A 17683-nucleotide genomic window follows, 5' to 3' on the forward strand; every position below is an offset into this window, starting at 1 on the left:
TGTGTGTACATATATGTATGCACACGTTTTTTTTGCAAAATTTCCGTTAACCGTCTATTCGATTAACCGTCATAGCCCCGGTCCCGACAGTGACGGTTAATCGAAGTTCTACTGTAAGTACATGGAAACTCGCACACACTAATTAAACTTATTAAGCATTTTTAATAAAAATAAGTTAATAACATTAAACATTTATGCCTACAAAGTAGTATACTAGACTAGAGTGTGGACTATTATCCAAAGCGTCCCGGAGGTAAGTGATGGTCCGGCTTTATATTATGATAGTATAAGGTACCAATGGTACCATAAACGGGAGATTGTAAATTCCGCCCGAAATGAACAGGTAAAAACAAGGTATATGGTAAATTCCGCCCGGAAAAATATCCAAGTAAAAAAGGTACATGTAAAATCTGCCCAAAAAAATATACAGGTACAAAAATAGTTCCGCCCGGAAAAATAAATATTTTTAAACTACGCGTTCAGTGATTGTATGACGCGACCGTACTTTTCGCCACGCGGCGCGTGTTATAACTTATAGTATTAGGAAGTCACAAAATGTTCGAACATGAACAAAAAATAAATAGTATGGAAGTGATATTTTGACTCGTATTTATTATTATAATTATTACTATTTTAACAATTTTTAACAATTTTATATGCTATACAATATACACGACTTATAATATTATGTGCTAATTATTGATGATGATTTTATTTTACTATAATATTATGATTGTTATATTTACTTTTATAATTATTACTATTCTTACGATTATACATGATTTATGTTGTAATTATTGACTTAATATGTGAAATATATATTTATTTAAATACCCACTTCTAAATTATAATGTTTAATCTATGTTATGTCAGTAATAATATGATTAATAAGACACATTCAGAAATTTGTTTATTAACAGTAATACATTTTTTTCGGGCGGAATTTACATGCGCCCCCATAAACAATGAAAAACCTCTTTAAAAGGGCCTAACTTTTTTTTACTTTATCGCTTTTATCATTTTCAAGAACATTAATATTGTTTTTTTACTTTTTTTATTTATTAAAAATAATTTTACAATGGTTTTTTTATTTTATGCATGATAAATAATATATAATTAACCATAATTTAAATAGATATGTATAACATTTATTATTATTTATATTATTACTTATAATAATTTATAGCTGAGTCATGGTCAAAAGTAACAATTATAAATAATATAATATACTGTAGAACTTCGTTAACAATAAACTATACAACATCAATTATTTTTAGTTTTATTACAGATTATAAGTATTAGCACCCTCCCATGGTATTTATTTTACTATACGTATAGAAATTAAAAATGAATACAATTAAAAAATATTTTGATATATATACTTTTTTAATGTATAGGTAACTCTTCACATTGAAAATATCTGTGTGCGCCACTAACTGATATAATATATTTATTAATTAGTAGGTAGTAGGTGGTTAAATACCTAATTACTAATTACAGATTTCTTCAGCTAATTTTGCATTTAGATAAAACATTTCTAATGACAAATACTGAACGAATATTTAAATATTAATTAATTTCAATTTGCAAATACATCTACAAAAGTATCAAAATAGTATAAATCGAATAAATGGAAAATATTGATTTGTTCTATTTTAATTTGGTCGACATCTAGTAAAATATTTCACTTGAGTGGCAAAATACAGAACTTTAAAACTTACATTTTCTAAAACTTCATTTAAGCAGAGTCTCGTATTCTAGTTTAGGGCGTCTCTTGAATTCAGGTTTGGTAATCATATAAACCACTAATATACAGTAGAACGCAAAAAGAATACCTAAAACGTTTCCAAGCACACCTTCTGCCGGGAACAGTTTATATTGTTTATCCCTGTAAAAACATTGAAATTGTAGTAAACGTTCAACCAAGTTATGGGAGGTTCGCAACTCATCGTGCAGTGTCGTGGTCCGTATATTGAATTCATATAGATAACGAGTGATCAACATTTTGTCACCTATATGCATTGAATATACGGAACACGATACTACACGGCGATTTGTGACCCTCTCCCCCTTTAAAATAAAAAACACGTACAAAACAAAAATTATTTTTTCACTGAATCCTAGTATGGCAGTCGCAACTGCCAATACGAAGTTGGAAATGCCGAAGAACACGTGATAAGGTGCCAAAGTTTCTCTGTGTCGTGCAGCTACTCCCGGATACAAGAAACACCAGAATCCACTAATTAGCTATATTGAAGTATAAAACATATACATTGGTAAAAATGCAACTTTATGTATAATAGTATTAATTTATGATATAAAAATAAACATATTTATAAGATGTTCAAAAAAAGTTGTAGACGCTCTAATATCCGCGGCTGTTTTTATATTTTTATACCTACCTCTAACAATAATAGGTAGATAATACTGCTGCATATTTATTAGGTAAAATATTTAATCACCAGATTACTGATATCACATTCATGTATCAGTCCTAACTATAGTCCAATGACCGTTTCTAAACTTTTTGAACCCCTTGTACCTATTTGTGCACATATCAATATTTTAGGAAATAAAGAATTCAAGAGATACAGAATGTTTGCAAAATATTGATTAGAATAGTAACCAGTCTTGGGTAAATATATGTACATTTATCTTAGAACTTAAATGAAATATAAATATTTCATTTTTGTTAAAAAAGAATAATGGTATCGTAGTGAACTATTAATCATGGCTAACGATGTTCGTATTAATTTTGATTCAAAATAGTCTATTGGTACCTAACCATTTGCAATATTGACAATTAACTTCGTAAAAATAAGGTATTTCAGAAGTTAGGCTAATTTAAAACGAACCTGTAGGTACTTTCAGGACGAGACTTTTTTTAAATTATTTTACCTATTTCCCATTAGTTCACTTACAGTTCAACAGTTAGAATACATACCTCCCTTACAGTCATATTTATATTTTATGCACTCAAATCCTTTAAATCATTTAGGTTCATATGTTATTTGCAATTCAAAATAACTTATTTAGGTTTCTTTTAATTAATTGCCTTATCGAAAAAATTTCAAATTCAGAGTATACTGCAGCCTGCAGATGTCTAAGGACATTTTAATCTACCAAATCTAAAAGTGGTAGTTATTTCACAAAAATAATTTCAATTACTAAATTAAATAATCTACTGCCGATTGCTCCGAACTTATTATATTTAAAATAAACATAAAGGATCATGCGATAAGTTCTTATTCTACATAAAAAACACTACAAAAGAAATTACTTATTGAATTCTCCATGCAATGTCTTAATATTACTCAAGGTAAATTTATAAAAGATATAGATTTTTTCAATTTATCTCAGAACGAATTTTCATTACAGTTACAAGTAGGTAATTATTAGTTAAAACCCATTACCTATTAATTTTATTTTATTTATTCATATAGTTTAAACTTTAAATATATATACTTTATTCATTATTACCATAATTGTATATTACATTTCATATTCCTACTTATCAAACTAAATACTTCAATGTATTATATTTTAATTGTAATTGTTTATTTTAAACCCATGTATATATATATATATTATATAGGTATGTTTGATATTTATATACTATTATAACATTACACTGTCTCATTTATATTGTAATTGAAATCGAATTCCGTAAATAAATATTATTATCACACCTGTGTAATAGGTCAGCTTACCTGGGATAAAAACAATACGACAGTCATAACTCCTAACCAACTGTGCAAAGAATACAAATGAGGAATTTGAGGTTTAGCATATTGGTGTGAAACAAATGCAGCAAATGCAGCAATTAAGATAAGGATTAGTATACAACCATGAATAAGTGCATGTTGGTTTTTTAATTTTCGTTTGGTATTATTCTGAAATGAACGATAATGAAGAATAGCTGAAAACAAAATAAATAATGTAAATAACACAATCAATATCACATTTAGGTAAGACAATTGGAGCATTTCAAGTTAAAAATTTAGAATATTTTTTACAGTATTTACTTGTTTTGTTTATTCAAAATTTGAGAACTTAATTTAAATTTATTATTTTAGGTACAATTCAATTTCATAAATCAGATTGACCATTATTATCCATCCCCTGCCACAAACGTACAGTACATAAAGTATTTCGACACAGCTCCCACATATGTGCATTTTGAAAAGTTTTTTTGTAAATAATAATGAATGAATTTGTTGGACTAACATCCTACAGCTGGGGCTGGTAATTAAATTAATTTAACAATCGAAATTTCAGAAAATTCTTATTTTTTTTTTGGATAAAAATAGCCCTGTCCAATGTCAAACCCTTGGCACATGGACAATACCTCGCATACACGGTAATCCAGGGCTGCATATTAATTAATTTATAAGTTCTGAATATACTTAATATTTAATACCTAACTTGCATACCTAATATTATAAATTTTTAAAGATATTGATTTGATTTGGAATAAAATATTTTAAACAATATTATGTCTTATAAATCCTAATAATACATTTTTTTAAAACTTACAATTTGCCAGTAAATAAATGAATGCAATTGTCATCAGTAATGGATGCCAATTGAATATTATTTTAGGTTCAGTGAAACTAAATCCTCCTCGATATTGAACAATCCAATAGTACACACAATATATTAGTGTTAATCCAACAATCTAAAATTAAAACTCATAAAAACAATTGTTATATGTACCTTTAAAGGTATATGTACACTTAAGTCCTCCTCGCCATTTTGAATTTCTTATCGATATAAGAATGTATATATATATTATATATATACATTCTATCCTATTTATTTTCTTACTCGTTGATATAAGAACGATGGTGCAATCAGATGTCATCGCTCGGCCTTCGTTTAATTTATAACTTAAGGAAATAAATTATATCGCAATTTTCCGTTTGCGCTTACGCATACACATGACAGAACTCTATTTTAACAAGCCTTTTATGAACAAAACATTTTTTTTTTTAAATATGTGGTTTTTTACACTGAACTTGATGGAGCTATCAATTTTTTGCACAGTACTTATATACCTACTTACTAACTTTATGGTGTATTAACGAAAACTGAATAAATTTACCTTTTTTTTTATTACATTGATTTTTTATGTAATAAGTCTGAACAAAAAAAAAACCAACCGAGAGGTCTGTTATACCCTAACTTTCTCACCTTAAAAGTTAGGCCGAGCCCCTAACCGAGATGTCCTACCCTAGAGTTTTCCGACCGGAGCTAGTATATATTTTAATATATAGGAATAATATAATGATATAATTAAAACAATAATTAATAATTAACATAATATACATGGTATAATACGTAGTTTTAGTTTAGCGTAGTTTTGCCTTTCATAACTAGTTAAGATGGATGTAATTTTTAATCATCTCAGTATTTATACTTTACGAATGAAACGTACTTAATACTACGATAAGATATTATACTATTATTTTATACTTTTGTTATGAGACGAATTATAGTGGAATTAGTTTATTTAATTTAAATACTTCATACTTTTGGCCTAGTCACCACAACATTAGCACGTTAGCTTTTATTATACTTTTAAAATAAAATGTCTGATATAAATATTATTTCTCTTCTCAATAATATGATATTTTTAACCCCGAAGCGAGTGTCCACTTTTCTTTAAGACGTGTCATCGACCGTTTACAACTTTCGAATTTGATACCCCAAGAAGGATTTTTGATGTGCTCCAATAGGCACGGCATAAAACTATATTGTTATGTTGAAGCATGTGTAGTTATGAATGGTTTTGTTGATGCACCACAAAAGTAAGTATGGTGGCCAAAAGCTGATTACTTCACCAAAACAGCATAAAAAAAAACGTTTATTCAAAAAAAAAAAATTTAATTCATGAAAGGCGAGGTAAATATGTAAAATAGAATGCTGTGTGTTTGCGTAGCGCTTACGCAAAATTGCGAAATTTTTTACTTCATTTGCCTATAACTTAAACGAAGGACGAATGGCATCTAATTGCACCATCGTTCTTAGATCGATGAGTTACACAAGTTTGGGTTAAAAGATATTTAAAATGATGAGGGGGAACACTAAACTTCATTTGTCCCAGAACGAATATCATTGATAAAATAAAATTGTTTAAACATATCGGTGGAAGACATAAGCGCCAAATGAGATAAGCAAAAAAAAAAGTCGTATCGTACGAAAGTACCAAAATCGTATGATGGTAAGAAAGCGCCAAAATCCCAGGTAGGTTAGGTAGGTTTAATAGTTAAACTTAGAACTAAATCGTTCAAAACTCCAAAGTTTAATCTTAATCTGCGTATTCGTAGGAATCAACCAATTTATTAAAATTATATTATTGGCAATTTTTTTAAAAATCGAACGACTTAGGAAAGTTAAGTTATAACCTAACCTAACCTTTGGCGCTTATGTCAAACAGCCAAATATATTACTATACTATTAAGTAAATAATATAATTAAAAATAAAAAAATTACCTGAAATATTATATAGAACTTAGTATACAAACTAGTCGGGCCGGTGTCACTAGACATAATTATACCGATCAATTGTATTCTTCAGTTTGATGTCCTACGAAATTGTTCTGCAAGCGTAGCTGTAATAATATTTTAACTAATGTTAATAGTTAGTTATTTAGTTCATATTAATATAATGTTATGTTAAATATCTTGAAATCAACCCATTAAATGTACTACAACTGGTATGATCTATTTCAAATGTATATTATATTTTAAAAAATAACGAACATTAAATTTACCTACGTGCTGGTATCCAAGTGCTTTGGACGAGAGTTAAATATTGACTGCCGATACTACTGGTAAATGCAGTGATTGTCGCTCTAACATTTTATACATACAGCGTGATTCTTTTAACATAAAATCATTATTTAAAAAAACTATAGTCATTCGCTTAGTAGAAAAACGACTACTTTAAAATTGTATAAATAAAGTTGTATATTATAAAAATATTATTTAGTTTGAATGAAAGAAGTTAAGATATTTTATAAATCGTGCCTTCTTAATTTAATAAAACAAATTTATATTTCATACTTTATAATGAGTCATATATTTTTACTTAATAAAACAACTTAATTTAGTATTTGACCCCAAAGGTTAAGCTTTTGTGATGTCTAATAAAAATGATAAATTTTTTTTTCTTATTAGTGACCTATGCTATGTTCAATCAAATGACGATAGAACATTATATTATTATCTGGATTTGTACCATGCCCAGTTGGGTTTGCTTCGATAGTATTTTTTTATCTAGTTATAGATAAGTCATCTGAACTTAACAATTGTATAGATAAGTATAGATAATGAAGAAATGTAATATATAGGTATCCATAGGTGGCTAATTGGTTCTAATTGTCGGGGGGTGGGGGCTGGGGGGCACTGTCTTTGCTCAGAATCGTTTTTCGTAAGCCATGATCTATTATCATTGAATTCAAATTTAATACATCTATTACAGTCATCCTACGATACCTAATTTACTGCAAAGCGGTATCCACTTACTATTTTTTACTGTTTTAATTGTTTTTATTATATTCACTTTTTGAATGATAACATCCTTTTTTACTCCCTCACTCCAAGTTAGAATATTTATTTGTGTATTTTGATGTACACAAATTTGAATTTCAAACGATTCGTCCATAGTTATAATATTAATTTATAAGTATTTAAAATTTTAAAAGTACCTATTAGATGAGCGGTGATGGAGAAATATTTACGGAGTATCCCTATGCTCTATGCCACTCATTCCAAGTATAAAAAATTACTAAACCTACTTTTAATTAATTACTAGTTATTTATTCATCGAAATTTAGTCAAATCTATTTCGACAAAAAAGTAAATAAATAATATTAACAGTTAGTGAAATAATTTTTTTTTAATGTTGTTTGTAATGACTTCGACTAGGTAATGTAAAAATTAATATTTTTAAAAACATTCATAGTTTTTAAAATAATAAGCAACTAACGTGAAACAAATCTCCCTGTATATTATATAATATTTTCGGACTAGGTCACACAGGGCAGTATTAAAAAAAAAATACTGCACCGAAAAACGATAAGAATATTAGCTAGGTATATTATTAGTTATACTATTTAGATCCATTGCTTCATAAATTCCCTAATTAGTAATTATCTATAATTTATCAATAACAAAAAATTAATTTATCATATTTATAACAATGATTTATTTACTAATATATTATACTAATATCTAATATAAGAAATATACCTATTTAATGTTTTATTACAATGTATACCATATACTAAAAATACTTGAGGTATTTCTCTGAAAAAAATACATAAAAAAATAATTTTGTTATCTATTCACAAATTAGCCAAGTACTTTATTTTATACATACTATTATATGATTTTTATTAAATGCTTATTAAAATACGTGTTATGTTAAAATGTTTTGTATAAAAATGGGTATCACACCCATGACAAGTTTGGTTACCGCTAGACTACGGCTGGTGTTTAGTTAGGTATAAAATACATTTAAATGTTACAGTTAAAACCCGAAATCCGTTGAAACTAGTTTTAACTAGTCAAAACTAGTTTTCGCAAATCCTCTTAGTCACTTCTGCAGGTCTTAACTAGTTAAAACTAGAATTAAAAGTTCAAATCAGTCAGTAAAAACTAGTTTTGATTAAAATGCATGTATTCGAACTCGTACATAAAACACACACTATACCACAGACTATCTATAAAATATTGCTCGATAATTCGACCGGCCGACTGTCAAATCAATTAATAGCGTCTTCCATCTTAACGCACTGTTGCACCCAGGTTGCATTGATATAGGTCACAGATAATCGTTCTGGTGCAGGCTGGGGCAAGTGCAGATAAAACTCACATTATCGCAATCACGGTATTAGAAGATTAATTAATTAATTTTTATCTTCTAAGACCGTGATCGTCATAATGTCAAGGCGCACGAGGTCCTACGACCAATGACTATCACTGCATTTGGTGCAAAAAACTCGCATAGTGCAGTAACGTGAAACATCAAATTAGTAATTTAGTGCACACTGGTATAGTTGGGGAAACATAAAAAAGCTGCACTAGTGCAGACGTGTTTGTACCTGTTGAACGTATTGATACCTGACGTGGTGGAAAACGCTATACGACAACTTTAATTAAACGCTCATCACTTAGGTACAATATCTTCGACAGATCAAACTACAATGATATTGATCATAGGCATAATTTCGTTAAAATTCAGTCGGTGTAAAACTAATCAGGATAAATACAGTTGTATACACAATTTAGTGTTATCATTAATATGAACTAAGTAAATGTTTATACATAAATAATTAGTATACTGTGATTTATTAATTATTACATTGAATATTGATCTAATAAATTTTAGTACATAAATTAAACTTAGCGTCTACCGTGTACGATTATTACTGCTTCATTGATTTCGTCAATTACAATTTCGGAATCTATAACTCGATTTCTCAGTTTATAAAATAGCTACATTAGACAGTCTTCTTTGTTCCATAGTTGTTCTGAGGTGAGTTTTACGTTTTACCCATGCCTTCATAAGCAGGAAAAACTATAATTATTTTATAAATATTTAAAAATTTGGCATTAGTTAAATATAATAAATATAGACAATTTAGGGGGGCAAATTAAAATTTCTGCAACCCCTCAACAATTCCAGGGGGTGCAAGTGCACCCCAGAAATTACGTCTATGATATTTATAGTAATACGATATCGATATGTACGTCAGTGACGTTGTGTTTCGTCAGTACCATTGTATTCGTTGTAATCATTGTACCTACGTGTTTTTGTCGCGAATTGCCCATTTTCTATCCTAAGTTCTGTTTTCGCTCTCGTTGACGTTCCACGGTTTTGAAAATCGTCGTAGGACTAGGGTGCCACTGTATACTTTGGTGTCATATCGAAAACTGAGAGAGAAATGAGTACCCGAGAACGGTGTTTTAAGAAGTTTGTGGAAGGAAAAAAAGACAATTGTTGTAATATCTTACGAATCTTATAAATAAGTTAGTTGTTTGCCGCGACTCGCATGGATAGATGAACAAGGTGACCAACACAAGTTTTTACGCTAATAAAATATAAATTGTAACGGGAGTCGTTGATCTCACAAAAATATATATAATAAATAGTAGGTACTACGACATTTGTCGTGACTCAAATAATTGTTACAAAAATAATATTAATAATATATTAACAGGGCGCCGCAGAAACAACTGTGAAAATAATAATATAAAAATGACATGCACAACTGTGCAAACAAAATAATAATACTATAGACATAGTACAATATATTAAGACCGGGTCCTCTGGTGGCACTGTCGACTTACATTTCTAGTTCACCACGCCGGCATTCAAGATGCATATTGCACAGGGACCCTGATCCTGACATCGTTGGACGACGATGAAAGATGGATCGCTGAAGCACAAAAAAAAACCGTGCTTGGCGACATTGCGACCGACAGATTATAATATCGTGATCAGTGATCACAAAGTGGATGTGGGGCAAGTGCACGGCGCCGGCACTCGGTACCTACTGGGCAGCGTAGATGCAACGGCCCAGTGTTGGGTAAATTACTTTTAAAAAAGTAATGGAATTAAGTTACTCCGTACTTCAAATATTTTTGTTTAAATTACATTTGCGTTACCTAAATATATTTTGATCATGTTACGTTACTTTTTCATAAATAAAGTAGTGCGTTACAAATAAAGTTACTTTTTTTTTTAACTCTGATAATAGATATCATTTTTTTTTAACCATATTAAATTCATATTATGAAGTATTTTACAAATTACAATCATAGACCTACCTATAATGTACAAATTACAAAATAATATTATGTAAATGTACAATAATCTAATCTATTATATGGCTTTATGGTTTAAACTCAAACTACACATGTCTATGATATTAGTAATAAGTAATGGTAATACCTATGCTATTCGTATGCATATAATGTGTTATATATAATTAATATTATTACAATTTATATTCTGGTTAGGTAGTATATATTATAATATAGTATTGTAAATGGTGACTGCAGTCTAGGAAGGTATTAACATCGACGTAGGCAGGTATATAAGTTTAAATGTGTATATAGCCATATAGGTAGACAGGCAGTATAGTAGTACATATATCATAATTAATTTTAATTCAATTTTATTTTTAAGCCAAACTTTTTTCTTTCTGCCAGTGAAGTAATTACATTAATTCCTGGAATGTTTAATAATATTGTTAACTATTATCGGAATCTACGGAATCAAAAATAAATAAAATTGATTCTGGATACCTTATCGGCTTGTTTTTGTAATACTTTTAAAACTTATTTTAATAAATAACGTGGAAAATAACTCTTTAGTGCCTTATTTCATAGAAATCACTTTTAAAAAGTAATTGCATTACAATAAATTGCGTTACTTTAAGTAAAATGTAATGCAATTACTGCTGCGCTACTGAAAAAGTAATTGCGTTACGTGACTACCCAACACTGGGCCCACGTGTATACTTCACACTGCGATACTGTCCAGTACACAACAAATTGCGGTACGTCAGTCAATAAACGAAAATTGTGACCGAACGATGGGGATCAACAAAAATGCCGACCAACACATAGACTACACACTGCACTTTACCTCGAGCACGGCCGTAGTGAAAAGGCAACCGATGGATCGTTGATCCGACGAGTACGACGGTGACAGGCTGGCGGCGATCATAGCATGACAGAACGGAGAGGGAAACTACTTAGATGTCTGGACTATCGTCCGCGCTGCCATGAACGTTGATCGTGGGGGGGGGGATGGTTAGGTCCTAAAAATGTATTTATTTAATTATACATTTTTTCTTAGACTGCACCATTAGCTATTGGATAATAGCTAAACGGTGTGGAATTAATCGAAATGGATCAATAATGAATTCGATACACCTATAGGTATATTCTTAGGTATACTATGTATAGTTACATATAATTTACATATAATTTTACTCTGTATTTTCATTTTTGTAATTTGTAATATTTTTGTATACTAGCTATAGTAGATCGTAGTTGGTTCTTGCGCCATTCCATTTCCATCATGAATCCACATACTATAATACAATTATGTGAATTAATAATATTACAACAATTACGAATTAGGATAACATTCCGTAGCTATACTCAGGTCTTAGAGCACGACTGGGGAAATTTACGGTCAGCGTTCATCTTACAATACTCAACAATCAATCCTTTAAATATTAAAAAAGTATTTTTTTAATAAAGCCACATAGTTGTACAGAATATAATGATTATGTGTAGGTAGGTACAATTGTGATACTCTTTAAATTCATATAAAAGTCTATTATCGTGATTTCGAAATAGTGGATATAATATTTTATACAAAATTGACACTTTCAGTGTAAAGGTGAAAAAATGGGTAGTCCGTAAATTATTATTTTTATGTTGGAAACTTATTTGATAAAAATCTTATCAAAAGAGATATATTATAATAGAACGATACATGATTAATATTATGCCCTAAATACTAAATAGACACCGACACTATTGCCAAAATGTAATGTATGAAAATATATACATTAAACCTCGTTAAGACGCTCTGTCTTAATAAGCCATCCCCATTTTTCCCGGTCCCAGATACTTGTACACTATATATAATATATCGCCTATAACGCTATCCCGCATAATACGCGGTTTTACGATTTCCCCTTCGAGAGCGTCTTAAAGAGGTCTTACTGTATTATTATTTTAATATTCTTGGGACGGCGTAATAGGTATGCAATTCAGTAACATCAAGTTGACAACAGGTGGCTTTACTCGTATATTAGACCAATATTAATAATACTACGATGTACCAGTAGTTCCTTGTTAGAAAGAATGTTTTATTGTTTATAATTCTGAGTTAGAACTGTGGTAAAATGTATCGTGTACGAAGCGGAAGTATCCTCGTCGGTATTATTTAAGTTTAAAAAGTACACAGAAATACATGACCGAAAGGTTATGTTTGTATTTTACAAAATTTGATGCAACTCACGATAAGATGTATAGTAAATAAATTAACTCTACAATGCAATAATAATAATCATAATAATAATAAAAAAAAGTATTTTACATAATCTTTAAAGTTTTAATAATTAGGAAGTAAGGCACCTAAGAATAAAATGTAATGGCCAAAGATCACAATGTAAGAGTAAAACCGGACGATTACTGATTATCCAAAGTTCTCGAAGTGGTGAATGAAGTATGGCAACTTTCTGCCCTTGTTTACTTCTTCGCACGCCGTCATAACACTCTTCGTCAGCGGCCTTGGTCCGCAGCTGAACACTCCTATCTTGCTTACCTGTGATAGATTATTATTATTATAAGTATCATCATTATCGCTGTCGTTATAAAGTCGGGTGTGATGGATAACAAGATACTTACGTAACTATGTTTCTTCTGAACAAATTTCAAAAATGAAGACATGTCTGGTCTACCGAAATGGTTTACCGCTTTCAACCCGGTAAACATGCTCATTTTGCTCAGTCGTTGGAAGTGGTTTTCACAAATGTACTATTTTTCGAACAACATGAAAACCATACGAATTAAATATTAGCAAACGTTACTTGTAGTGTAATTGCTGCGCAAGTGTTGTATATACGTACCAACATGGTAGTCCGTAAATCGAACTTATGGAAGAATTGAGTGATAAATATATGTATTTCTAGAACATTAGTCACGTCTTTTTTCTCGACGTCTCGCAGCACGTCAATGAACCATTCGAAGTGTTTGTGTGAGGGGCATATCCACAAAAAGTAGACCTGAAATAGAAAAATCAACAAATTAAGTACAATATTTTACATATCATCAGACAATTTATGAACTATTCTTCTTCTAGTAAAAAATGTTACTTACTTTTTTACAGGAAACTCCCGAGTAACGGTTGGTCGACGTACCAAACACCAAATCGTTTAGGATAGAAGCGTACGGAGTGATGCCTATACCTCCCCCGACCATTACAGCCACTTCAAACTTGTACCAGTCTTGATTTCCACCTCCAAACGGTCCTTCGAGACGTATCTGCGCACAAGACAAAAAAATTATAAATAAATGTCTGCATTTGACAATGTCTGTGGAATCTAATTATTGTGAAAAAATATCGTAACATATTATAATGCCATTACGTCACCTTTGGCTGATGGAATTCTGGATTGATATTGCTCGGATCGAAGAAATTTCTCAACTTCCACGTCCAATGCCCTTGGGCCTTGATGTGACAGGACAAGAAATTTTCATGTGGAGCCGAAGTCAGAGTGAACGAATGGTATTCTGTAGACTTCAGAGCAGTGCAATTCAAACGTATCCATTGGCCGGATAGGTACTTAAAGTTCGGTGGACGGTAGAACTTTACTTTGAGTACGTCGGATGGTAGAAGTTCAGTTTCTAGTATGTCCAAGGCCATATATTTAGTCCTCAGACTCACGACTTTATCCAAAATGAATATGATTCCAGGACCGATGAAGTATTTCCAGAACTTCGGTGGCCCGGTTATCCTGGCTAGCCCATGTAATAACATGAGTACATACATTGCCACGTACAGACAGTGAGTGGACCAGAAGTACACGTACGCTTTTTTCCGTATGATGGGATGCGCAAACGTAAATATGATGATCATTATCACGAACAAGCACACTCCAGTAACTCCTGAAATTAAATAGGTAAGAATGTTTCCTACATAGATTTCGATTTTGCAGAGGACTAACACAATCTTATTGTGCTCGCGTACCTGTAATTGTTTTGAAGAGCCAGAACGATATGCCTGGCTTATAGTCGGACGGAAAGTGTATTTCGGACGTCAAACAGTGAAGATTTTCTAATGGCTGAGTGGACACGTGATAGAAATTGATTATATGACCGACAGTGTGAATGATGGAAAAAAAGAATGCAGTGCAAGCGATAACTTTGTGGAATGGTATGTGAGAGTCCAGTGGTATATACTGCTGTATAGAGAAGTCTTTCAGCTTCGTCAGTAAATTTCTCGACATGGTGAGCAATAATAAACAATACCCAAACGACAAAGATGCCGCGGATCCTCTTGTCAACGCTATACCTACTCCCATTATATGACGGAGATCGGTGTGTTCGGCCAAAAACGAATAATCTGAAAAATGAGTTCGTGAATAAGATATGAACTTGGATGCTGTTACAATGTAATGATTACATAAAAAAAAAACAGTTTGAAAATGATCGGAACACTTACATATGAATTGATGAACGAATAATGCAATAGTGATGACGTAGAAGACGAACAAATAAAATATGTTTTGTCTGTTTTCTTCCAAGTATGTGACAATGCAATCAATACGACTTTTGATTTTTCCTTTGTCGTCGTGAAGAGACGGATCGACGTGAAAACTGGTCATTCTACAACGGGGAAAATTTAATGAATAAAATATGCAGTGATTATTTACTGGAAAAAGATCAAAAATTATTATATTTACCTTGCAACATTGGTCGAGGTGTCTAAGAAATTTTGTTTTGCACCTTTGCAATCTAATCCAATTGCGACAAAATCACCTTTGTATTCTTTCATCATGAGTTTAAAGTCTGCGTACGTCATGAAATCTTTATTTGATAGTCCCACATTCTATAATGAACAAGTTTAATACATTATTTTAGATTTACAAAAAAATAAAATTTAATTATTATTGTTATATCAGTACTTGGAACATTCCATCAATTAGTTCGGTGACGTGAGCATCTGATAAACTAGTGGTCCGAGCGATCTCAACCAGGGATCTTAACATTTCGGAGAATTCTCCTTTGTCAATGACTCCATTCCGATCGTTGTCACACATATCGAATATAATGCGGAGTTTGTCTTCAGTTTTACCTCGTGAAAAAAGAACAACCGTGTCCAAAAACTCCTGTGTACAAAAATATTCAAGTGTTAATAATTATGAAATTCATGTGCATAATTTGTACGCAGTTAATAGTATAAAATATATAATAATAGTAATAATATAAATATAGATAATATATAGATTAATAGTGTAAAATAGTAAATATCTGAAACAGTAATAATGGTTATATTTTTGTATACAAAATAGGGCATAAAGTTTATTTTTAAATAAAAATCTGAAAATGTGAAAGGTTATTAAAAAATGTACTACTAAGATGTTATCTTAACTATACATTTCATGAAATAAATTAGTGCCTCTATAGTATTATGCGTCCTAGAGTTGTTATAATTAATTGGAAAAAAAAATATTTTCTACCGGCATCATAGAATGAAAAAAATTATTGACATTTAATAAATAATATCGTCGGTATCACATTGCACTACTGGTAGTGTTTACTAATATACATAGCCCATAGGCACATAGCACACAAATAATGTTAGACAATAAGGTTTAAACCTGAAACGATATTCTTCCGTCGCTGTCTTTATCTACGATGTTGAACATCATTCTGACGAACACCGCATCAGCTTTCATACCCAATGCAGACGCAAACTCTGCTTTTGATAATGAAGTTCTCATGACCACCTGCGAAGTAGTAAAAGTAAAATTTAGTTATGATCAATAAACTGTTAATGAACATTGTAGATTCAAATATTATAACATGTCACGATGAATATAGCCTAGGACTTCAGGTTAGTCGTCACGAGTAGTGTATACCTTACTATATTAAATATATTTACTATGATACGTACAGAATCCTGAATCGTACACTTTGCACATGCTAAATGGCCGTATATTGAATATTTATAATAACTAGGTACTATATGTATTACCATTGTATATATACAATGTCAACATATCATCAACTTACAGCAAATGTACATGATTTGTACCATATATTATGTTTACTTTATACATAAATAGACATTTTATATACACTTCAGAAAGTGTAAAATGCTGGACTTAAGTACTTTTACGTAATATAATATAAAACATTGTATACTTACGTCTCCATCTTCGTCGCCTCTTCTTCGGTCACCCGGTCGAAGTCCGAATGTGAGTGCGTATGCTTCCCTGAAAAAGTGTTCTAGTCTTTTTTGTCTCCTCTCTCGAGTTTCGGCTTGGGCTAGCAGGAAGTCTCTGGGAGCTTGAAGCGTAACTAAGTGTTTTTTGTGCGAATTCAAAAATGCTTCGAACTTGTTGATGAACTTTCGCCTCTCACCAACAGAGTCGAACTCGAGCACCAGATCATGGTCTTTCGGCACTCTAATCAAGACCAATGGACGTTTTTTTTTGCTATTGTCCACCTATAAACATCAAAATATTTTATTATTTAAATTACGTGGGCTCAGAACAAAAATGTACGAATTTGATTTTGTTGAATTCCATTAAAATTATTTTATTCATATACGTTTAGCTATTAATTCTGTAATTAATGCTTAATTCAAAACCGCAGTCATTTAGACATTGTTGAAAGAGTTTTCGAGAGCTAAAAAGTTCTAAATCAACATAATTCACTAATTTATAATTTAATGGTGATTTAATTATTGGTTCGTATTTCTTGCCTACCTAATTATATATTGTTAAAATTAATAGGTTTTATCGACATGATTAAAATATTGAACACTCTAGTAATAACCAAAAAGTAATATCTCGTGCTCGTAACCTTACAACAACAAATTAAAGTACAGTATATTAATATATTGTAACAACAAAATAAA

At 30.7% G+C, this 17683-nt stretch overlaps 2 protein-coding genes across 5 annotated transcripts in view; both read right to left on the reverse strand.

Moving 5' to 3' along the window:
* Positions 1-1160: 1160 nt before the first annotated feature.
* Positions 1161-9188, reverse strand: LOC111036783 (cytochrome b561-like). Of its 4 annotated transcripts, none has more exons than XM_022318960.1 (6): positions 9111-9188; positions 6496-6614; positions 4537-4678; positions 3711-3919; positions 2093-2247; positions 1161-1888 (listed from the first exon to the last, which is right to left on the reverse strand). In XM_022318960.1, exons 2-6 carry the CDS (start codon positions 6550-6552, stop codon positions 1735-1737), a joined length of 717 nt encoding a protein of 238 aa, XP_022174652.1. In that variant the 5' UTR covers positions 6553-6614; positions 9111-9188; the 3' UTR covers positions 1161-1734. The 4 variants fall into 4 exon arrangements, with proteins under 4 accessions (XP_022174652.1, XP_022174651.1, XP_022174650.1 ...); XM_022318959.1 differs by lacking the exon at positions 9111-9188 and adding an exon at positions 6766-6976; XM_022318958.1 differs by lacking the exon at positions 9111-9188 and adding an exon at positions 6781-6975.
* Positions 9189-12888: 3700 nt separating this feature from the next.
* LOC111036772 (dual oxidase) overlaps positions 12889-17683 on the reverse strand; it is a 47957-nt gene continuing 43162 nt past the window's right edge. The window contains exons 12-22 of the mRNA XM_022318936.1: positions 16970-17269; positions 16419-16547; positions 15723-15926; positions 15501-15646; positions 15260-15423; positions 14786-15160; positions 14189-14703; positions 13915-14079; positions 13665-13820; positions 13444-13572; positions 12889-13360 (exon numbers count right to left, since the gene is read on the reverse strand). Coding sequence (XP_022174628.1) covers positions 13232-13360; positions 13444-13572; positions 13665-13820; positions 13915-14079; positions 14189-14703; positions 14786-15160; positions 15260-15423; positions 15501-15646; positions 15723-15926; positions 16419-16547; positions 16970-17269 — 2412 coding nt within the window. The 3' untranslated portion in view covers positions 12889-13231. The remainder of the gene's footprint in view (positions 13361-13443; positions 13573-13664; positions 13821-13914; positions 14080-14188; positions 14704-14785; positions 15161-15259; positions 15424-15500; positions 15647-15722; positions 15927-16418; positions 16548-16969; positions 17270-17683) is intronic.

This window comes from Myzus persicae, unplaced genomic scaffold (assembly GCF_001856785.1).
Source record: "Myzus persicae strain clone G006 unplaced genomic scaffold, MPER_G0061.0, whole genome shotgun sequence".
Lineage (NCBI taxonomy): Eukaryota > Metazoa > Arthropoda > Insecta > Hemiptera > Aphididae > Myzus > Myzus persicae.

What these genes read in the sequence shown, in the direction of transcription:
- LOC111036783 (XM_022318960.1), bottom strand. Translation starts at nt 6,552, where the DNA reads ATGTCTAGTGACACCGGCCCGACTAGTTTGTATACTAAGTTCTATATA. An exon ending in CATTTATTTACTGGCAAATT is followed by an intron (nt 3,920 to 4,536) that starts GTAAGTTTTAAA and finishes TTTTGTTTTCAG; the next exon opens with CTATTCTTCATTATCGTTCA. An exon ending in GAAAAAATAATTTTTGTTTT is followed by an intron (nt 1,889 to 2,092) that starts GTACGTGTTTTT and finishes ATGTTTTTACAG; the next exon opens with GGATAAACAATATAAACTGT.